The 8,745-nt window shown below is 39.7% G+C and overlaps 1 protein-coding gene across 1 annotated transcript; it reads right to left on the bottom strand.

Annotated features, from left to right (window-relative positions):
* Window positions 1-3,138: 3,138 nt before the first annotated feature.
* Window positions 3,139-7,376, bottom strand: klhl31 (kelch-like family member 31). The gene is made up of 3 exons (XM_017413055.3): window positions 7,246-7,376; window positions 4,804-6,000; window positions 3,139-4,716 (listed from the first exon to the last, which is right to left on the bottom strand). Exons 2-3 carry the CDS (start codon window positions 5,970-5,972, stop codon window positions 3,984-3,986), a joined length of 1,902 nt encoding a protein of 633 aa, XP_017268544.1. The 5' UTR covers window positions 5,973-6,000; window positions 7,246-7,376; the 3' UTR covers window positions 3,139-3,983.
* Window positions 7,377-8,745: the final 1,369 nt, after the last annotated feature.

Here is an 8,745-nt window from a genome sequence, read left to right as displayed (position 1 = left end):
TAGCCATAAGCAACTCTAAACAGGTGGGTTTTAAGTTGAGATTTAAAGGCACCCAGTGTTTCAGCTGTTTTACAGTTTTCTGGAAGTTTGTTCCAAATTTGTGGTGCATAGAAAAAATGAGTCAAGTTTATGACTGGAGTGTGAAAGGTAACTTATCATGATTCCACATTATTGTTAAAAATGTGACTGTAACAATGACTTAGCAATTCACCTCTTTGAAAGGGTGTGTTGTACATTCGTGGATCAATACAATGAGGTGTTGGTGTTTGAACTGCATTCAAATGTGGCAAAAATGAGGATGTGGCTCGTCACATAATGTTAAGACAGATAAAGGTGTATAGTCCAGATGAAAAAACTAAATCCTGTGAGTCACCAGCGTTTCAGCAAGAAAACTGATCTCTAAATGTTGCTTCACCGTGAAGCCTTTTGGTAGCTGCAGGCGGCCTGCAAAGGTGGGTGCACGTTTTGTAGCTAACACACAAATGTGAAGCTCATGCAAAGCAGACGGATCATGAATTTGGTTATGTGAGGTCACATAAACTAAAGGTCTGAGAGCTGAAAACAAGAAACAAGTCATCATGAAAACTCTAGCATCAGCCTAAAGTTAGAAAGAGACATGTTATAAGAATCTCACCAACTACTTTATTTAATTACTTTACATTAAGATTTTGTGTTATTTCCTCCCGTAGTTGGCCTGGACCTAAAAAGACATAAAATGACTTCTTTCATGAATCCTCCAGTCAAGGCTGCAGCACATGCCGGATCACGAGTTGGAGCCCATTATGCAACATGTGAAAGCAACACAATGGAGATTGTAAATAAAAAGAGTCACACGGCCCATAGGCTACGCCCGTAGGCTGCGTATCACTTTCATCTCCAGTGAAACATGATGTAAAACACAGGGAAGTTTGGGAAAATTGTGTGTTTCTGAGTTGGTGGTGTTTTGCAGCCCATTCAGAATCAAAAGCACAAAGAGTTGTGAGTGACATTTCATAAATATTTAGTGTAGTTTATCTACAAATAAACTGACAGCAACGTTGCTTTAGCTTCTGCTGTAAACGAGTCATGTCAAAGACAATGGTGGGTGTGTGAGCATTGCTCCTGTTACAAAGAATCATGCAATATTTAAAGCAGGGGAAGTGCTGTCCTCTATTGAAACCGGTGTTGAACCTGAGATGACTCACTCTTTGGGACGAGTACACACATGCATAAGAACACCACCAAAAAAGTAAACATGTCTGTTTTGTTCGGAAAGTGTTACTTTTCTGCCTCGGGGATCGTTCTGCTTCAGCAGCTCTCTTCACAGAGCCGTAATCCTCAGTCATTATGTTTCACAATTAATCAATGACAGTTTTGATGTTTTAATTGCCATATAAATTACTGCAGAGTTGAAAACAAAATAATAACGAGCTACATGATTGTGGTGTTGGCATAACAACCTGATATCTACTTAGGTGTGTAAAAAAGCAGTTACACCTGTTTACAACATTATTGCAGGAATAAAAGCAATAAAAAAGACTCATTTTTAAAGGCGAGGCCCTAAAGGCAAATAGTAATAATAATAAATAGAATAATTAAAGACATTTTCTTTCATGTTCAAATGTAAAATAACGCACAACCCATACATGGTGTCACGTCTATTGCTGTTAATGTTAGATGAGCATAAAAACTAATGAAAAGGCATGATATTACCTTAAAATCAGTTTTATTTTTCTAAACAGAGCTCCTTTTTTTCTTTTTCAAATATAGATTATATCAGAATAATCCGAAACATAAAAAAAAACCTATTAAGAAAAGCTTTATAGAGTTTACTCATTTATGAATGAATCAGCATTTTACCTCTCAATGGAAATGCTGAGTCACCAAGGAAGTAGTTTGCTCTGGTCAGACAGATGCATTAAATCTGAAATTTTTGTCAATTTTTGTTACTTATACTTTAAAAATATATATATTCAGTTTAAGTACAAGTTCACAGCTAAAATGGGCAATATTTGTTTATTTCTTTCTTTCTTTACGACAAATCAATTTGCGGTAGTTTGTAAAGATGATTCAGGTTTAAAAGTTCAAGAAAAACAAACCACAAGTGACTTACTTCATTATCATGATAGACCACAGAAAATTAAAGGGGAAATAAAATATACAACTAATGAGTTTTTATGCATTTTTTTATGTTAAACACCATCACAAAACACTCCAGTGGTCCATTTCTCTGATTTAAAATGTTAACGACTTGTTTTTAGAGGTTTTGTGGGATGATTGTGTGATTGTGAGTTACCTCCTTAGGAGGCAGATCCAGCTGTGGCAGACCGCTGAGGGTTACTGTTGCAGTATTTATCAGGGGAAATGGAAGCAGAAGAAGAAGAAAGTTGTTAAATGGTTTGAAAACATGTTTTTCTGTTTTTGGTCTGGAGTGAAGCTGTCAGGAGCTCAAACCCCACATTTCACAAGGGAAACCCCTGAACTCACACAGTCTTCAAGGAGTTTCCCATCCGGACAGCTGGAGGCGGCCGGTACCGATCAGTGGGTGGTTCTTCTGTTGAAGGTTTGTATTTCAGGTGGTCCTCTTCAAAACATTAACTGCTCAGTCAGTCTCCAGACTTTTGGTTGTAATTTTCACCACGAACTAAACTAACTACATCCGTGAATCTTTCCTGTCCTCCGGGAAGCTGAAGAATGACTCAGCAGTTGGAGTTTTGGGTCAGTTTACATCAATAATTACAACAAACTGAACCATTTCACCTCCACACTATCTGTATTAGCAATTTCCAGCCTTGTTGGCGCTCCTGTTTGGCTCTCGATACATCTCACTTCCAAGTCATCAAGGAAAATACTGAAGACACCCTCATTTTTTGATCTTTTATTAATAATTTTAAATTAGTGTAAACTTTTTAATATGAGAGACTCTGAAAACAAACACCTTTTATGACTTTCTGTTAAATTATTTTAGATTCAAAACACTGTTCATTTCCCCTTTAAAGGTTCAAATTCGGAGTTGTGACCCCTGGTGGACTAAGTGTGTTCAGTTATGTTTTTTACAATACAGTCAAAAGGATTTTTGTTCTTCCTGTTCTTCAAACCTTTTCTAAAAAGGATGTTACAGAAATGAGCATAATCATAAAATAAATGACAGAGCTCAGAGAAGATTACACTTTATCATTTTAATTTAAAAACAAACATAAAATGGAAAGACATGAGCATTCAGAAAATTCAGGACCTCTGGGGAAGCTCAGGCTCAGAACATTAGTCACATGTTGACTTTTTCCTTTCAATTATTTTTTACAAAATAATATAATTTATCACTGATACACCTAAAGCCATTAAATCCTCACCATTCTTTTTGAAATACAGAATCTTTGACTCAGACAGACAGTGTTAATGGTGGCCAGATGTCATGTAGTATAAGTACTGAATGCTGCAGAAAGTGCAGCTGTATTATGGGGTGTGTTAACAATAATCCTAAGCACCTACTCCTGGTAGGTGCCTCCAACACCTACTCCAACTTCTGTTCAAGTATGTGAGAGTCACAGTAGCTAAAGTCATCTAAAAGGGGGTATTGCAAAATTCAGAATAAATGTTTTGTTTCCTTGCACATGTGCATGTTTTTACATTAATTTTGCTTAAGTTTTTGGAACTATACCTGCTGGCTGAAAGACAATGTTCCAGCTAAATTGGACCCCAAAAATCAACTTTTGTCTGTTTGCCCTTTTTTTGAAAACATCATCTGGCATCAGTGATGCAGAAGTGTGGTAAAAAATACATGAAGATTTCTTAAAACATGTATCAAAAATTCTGATTTTCCTTTGGTTTCAAATTGTTTTCAAGAAAAAGGAAAAAGAGACAAAAGTGCCTTGAATTTTGTCCATCTTTGCCTGAATAAAGGAAGCTGAGTTCCACTTATTAGAAGGGTTTCAACCCAAGATTGTAGACAGTGAAACTGGAGATCTGAAGACTTGTGAACTAGATCATTGCTGTGATCTAAATCCTTATATACTGACTGGTGCAGATGAAACTGAGCTGGCTCTGGATTCTCGTGTTTTCCTTGTAGGTATGGTGACGACGCAGCAGGAAATGCCAACTGTAGCTTCTGGCAACTCATCATCCTCAGTCCATTCATTGAGGTCGGGGTTGTAAACCTGAATGCATTTCTTGTACTTCTTCTCACCTTCGTTCCAGCCTCCGAGGAGATAGATCTTGTTGTTCAAAATGGAAATGCCAGCCGTGCTAACTCCCGTGCGAAGAGGCGCGCAGTAGCTCCACTGGCCGTTGTGCGGGTTGTAAGATTCAACAACGAGGACGTCCACCCGCTCTCCCCGCCCTCCAAGCTGGCTGCCACCAATGACATAGGCTCGATCTCCAATGGTGGCGGCGCAGTGCCAGCCTCGAGGTGTGCTCAGACTGCTCTTATCCTGCCAGGTGTCAGTGGCAGGATCATAGGCGCACACAGCTCTGGAGTAAGCGTTGTTGATGTAACCTCCCGATACGAGAATCTTGCCGTCGATAACAGAGCTGGCGTGACAGCAGCGTGCCACCTCCATGGGAGCTTTCATCTGCCACTGGTTGGATGAGGGCACATAGCACTCCATGGAGGACTGAACTCCATCAGCGTTTCGACCTCCAATGGCAAACAAGAGACCGTTGAAGGTGTTGAGGCTGAAGTGGGTGCGCCTTTGGATCATGTTGGTCAAATGAATCCAGTTGTTGAAGCGGGGGTCGTACCTAAAAGGGAGTTGCAATGAAGAGTGATTTTCTTGTTTTATACCAACAAATATGACAACAGTTAAAAATACAAACATTATCTGGTACCTGCAGAAGTTGCTAACTGCGTGTTTCGCCTGGTTCCTTGCATCATTCTGGTCCTCACCACCTGCCACATACAGGAAGCCATCCAGTACCGCCACACACTGATTGAAGCTCTTTGCTGGCATTTCTGTCAACTTATTCCAAACTTGATCCGAGTCTCTGTAGAGAACATCTTTGCTGAGGGACTTTTCTGTCAGGGCAGGACGTCCACCAATTGTGAGAATCACCTTGAGGCCACCTCGTACCTTTGTTCTGCGTGACTGCAAGATGTTCTGTTGAAATGGCAACAGATGGTAATTCATGGCGTCAACAAGGAGACGGTGGCACTCGGAGTCTTGCATCATCCTAGGGACATTCTGTACGTGATTCACAAGGTCTTGGGGGGAGATCGTGCCAAAGCGGATGTTAGTCAAGAGATCTGCTGCATACTTCAACCTCTTCTCGTCAAAGTCTAACCATTTCATGGCAATCTGGAAAGCCGTGACTTCAGAGGGCAGCTGCAAAGAATCGTCTGAGAGAAATTCGTTGATCTGCTCATACGTGAGCTTCAGGAACTGCTCCATTTCTGAGAACTCGATAAAGTTCTCCCGCATGAACTTCTGAGCTGCTTCCTTGGTTTCTTTAAGGTCATAGGCATCGGCGATGTTAGCCACGTACATGCAGTTCTCTACGCTGAGCTCCTGCATGAGGAAATCACTGCACATTTTTACTAACGTGCCAATCTGCAGCAACATGGCTGCAGCGATTGTGCTGCCGATGCTGTAGAGTGATAAGGTGAGCTTGCCTGAGTAAGCATATGTGATTGCAGTAGCAAGGCCGACTGGTGAGAGGTCGTTCAGGTCAATCTTCTGAAGAGCCGGATCCTTCTTCAAGATGTTTCTAATGTACTCACTGCAAGAAGCCATGATGACTTTGTGGACATCAAATGATGTTGATTTGGTGGTGACTGTTAGGTCACAGAGGAAACTTTCCTGCCTCATGTTGCTCAAGCCCTCCAGGAGGTTTGGGGCATACACAGAATCAGTGACTTCAGTCGAGATACAGCTGAAGCCATTTCCTCCTTCTATCAGAGTGTTTAATCCATTAAACTTGTTAATGGGGCTGTTTTCAACCATGATATCATTTATGTCTCCTTTGCTCTTTTTAGTCGTCTTGTTCTTCTTGGGTGCCATGGCTGTAGCAGTGGTACTCAGCCCAGACCTTCGGAAAATATACGACATATGTCAGAGTCTGCCAAAGAAAATATCTTTACAGATGAAAACATAACAGAGAAGTCAAAGCTGTGTCATACCTGTCAGACAAATAAATTAGATAGAAGCTGATAAATACAACTTGCTTCAAAGTTCACAAATCAGCTAAGATATGGCAACACTGTCCTCATTGTAACAGCAGCAATGCAATGATGGCAAAACCTGCATCCTGTCATTTATATGGAAGTTATTTTGGCGCTTTCCACCTGTCTCAACATTTCTGAAGACCAAACCCCCCCACACACTCACCCCTCGTACTCCAATTCCCACCCCCTCTTGGTGCTAACACTCAACGATCTTATACTCTCAAGGAAAGCAGAGGGCCTCCAGAAAACTACTAGGACTGGCTCAAAGAACATGAATGTGTCTGGAGGTGTTTACGCAGCATCCAAACTCTCCGGTTGCCTCTGATCTCATCTTATGGCATCTGTGGGACGCAAGCCCAACACACAACCCAAGTAACCCAAAGAATCTCTTGCTAACATCTCGATACCAGCAAGTCCAATTGAAGGGAGCTAGACTTCTTTTTTGATTCTTGTAGACATTTCAATTCTCAGCTCTGAAAGAATCTTCAAATGAGAAGATGACTGAAAATCTGATACCTTTTTAATCCTGATCCAAGTGATAGTGTCAAATATTTCATTTGACTTGCTTTTGTAAGAATTACAAAAGCCATCCAGTTTTTCATTTTAGATTTATTTTTAGTCAAAAGTGTTCCCTGACCATTTTATAAACATGTGCACCACCAGGTGATTCTGAGAGGCGCGAGTACATCAGCATGCCCCTCTTGCATCTGTCACAGTTTATCAGCAGCGTGTACAGGAATAGCAACGCCGGGGTGGCTCTCCCATGACGTTCCTTTTATAGGCTTTGAGACATGAGCAGCAGGCCTCATGTCCTCTGACTGTTTGAGTTCAAATTGAAAAACTATCATCTCTTTTTTTTTCCATGTTTCAGTGCAGTCATCACGATCTACAAAGCAAAAAGGGTTTCACCACACTTTATCACAAGTTAACCAGACCTAACCCTTTTAGTATGCACAGGTTTGCAAAGAAATGCACTTTTAGACACAACATGCTCATTATAAAACGCCCAATAAAGTGTGAAAGGAGCTTATTTTTTAAAAACACTGACACGGTCAATGACCCAAGCTGCATTTGTGACAGGTAATGAAGCACTGAGAAGTTCTACTTACCTGAGAAATGAAGTTGAAGCTGATGAAGAAGGAACTTGTGCCTCCAGTTACTGGAGCAGGAGAGAGGGACCAGCCGTCACCCCTGCAGAATGCGACATGCAGATAACTCCTCCTCTTGAAGAGCGAGTGCCAATCAAGTATTGTGCAATTCATGTGGCAGCAGGGAGCAGACATTTCCCTCTAATCCATAGTTTCCCTCGTTACTTAAACGGGTTGATGTCAACATGCTGGGAGACACTTGACTTGTATTTATGGAAAGTAATGCATTTCACTTCATTTTTAAAAAAATAATTCAAAAAATCATTATCTGAGTACTGGTGCACGGTGTTTTCATTTTATTATATATGTCTTCAAAAAATCAAAATGAGAAGTGACAGAGCTCTGTGACACAAGCCCAGAGTTTCTGAACATTTTATGACTTTTCAGTACTTCTCTCTCAGTGTAACGTTTTGTGAATCCAGAGCCCTACACTTCCTGAGCACTATTATGTTCACTTTTTTATACTTATATAACATTTCAGGATTATTGTTTTTAATCAAGTCAGTTGCATGTCTACATGTGTGTGTGTGTGTGGGTGTGTGTATTTGCAGTCTAACTTCTTCTGCGGTACTTTGTGCTAACCTTTCACTGCTTTTATCTTTCAGATAGTGTTTTGTTACTTTTAGTTAGCATTTTTTTTTGCTAATTCTAGCTTTCAGCTAGGCTTTAGTTGCATTTGGCTAGTGTTTCCTATTTTAGCTTTTAGCTAACTTTTTGTCACTTTTAGCTTTCAGATTGAGTTTTCCTTCTATTAGCTTTAACTGCTCAGTTTTAATTTCTTCAGCACATTGCAGCAACGTTTTTCAGCCCTCAGCATTCATATTGCATGCTTAAAGAAAATACGACTCTAGAAAAATTAAATAGGTTTAAAAATAAATGTGGTATTAATAAACAGAAGTCCTTAGAAAAAATATTTGTATAGCACTGGAGAAAAGAAAAAAATCCTGTGGGAAACCATGAAAATGTAAAATGTAAAAGTACAATGAAACAAACATTTATAAAATAAAAGTTATCTAAACAACAAAAAGTTGTGTTTTGAAAAATGTCACTTAAAACTGAATATACTTACTAATTTACTGAAACTTTCCAGTTACATCATTACCCTATTTCAGGATTTAATAATATTTTTATTTCTTATTTATCTATTCGATGCCTTATTTTTGGCATTAATGGTATTCCATACAGAGCAGACTCCCTGGTCGTGTCCACCGGACTCCATCTTTAATCTGTTTTTAAAATCAGAACAGGTTGTTGGTTCTGATTTGAAGGAGGACAAATCTCTGCGTCAGCTTCACATCTTTGCCCTTCAAAGAGCCTCGAGTTGCTTAAATATAATAAAACGAGTTATTATTATTATTATTATTATTTATTTATCGCATGCGCAGTCATGTCACTTTTTGACCCTGTTTTATTGTTTGTGTCATCTGGTCCATCATGACTGTCGGTCCCGCCCATTATAAT

The sequence above is a fragment of the Kryptolebias marmoratus genome, linkage group LG22 (genome assembly GCF_001649575.2).
Source record: "Kryptolebias marmoratus isolate JLee-2015 linkage group LG22, ASM164957v2, whole genome shotgun sequence".
Classification (NCBI taxonomy): Eukaryota; Metazoa; Chordata; class Actinopteri; order Cyprinodontiformes; family Rivulidae; genus Kryptolebias; species Kryptolebias marmoratus.
Note: the sequence above shows the minus strand (reverse complement) of the source record. Positions and strands in the feature narration are given on the sequence as shown.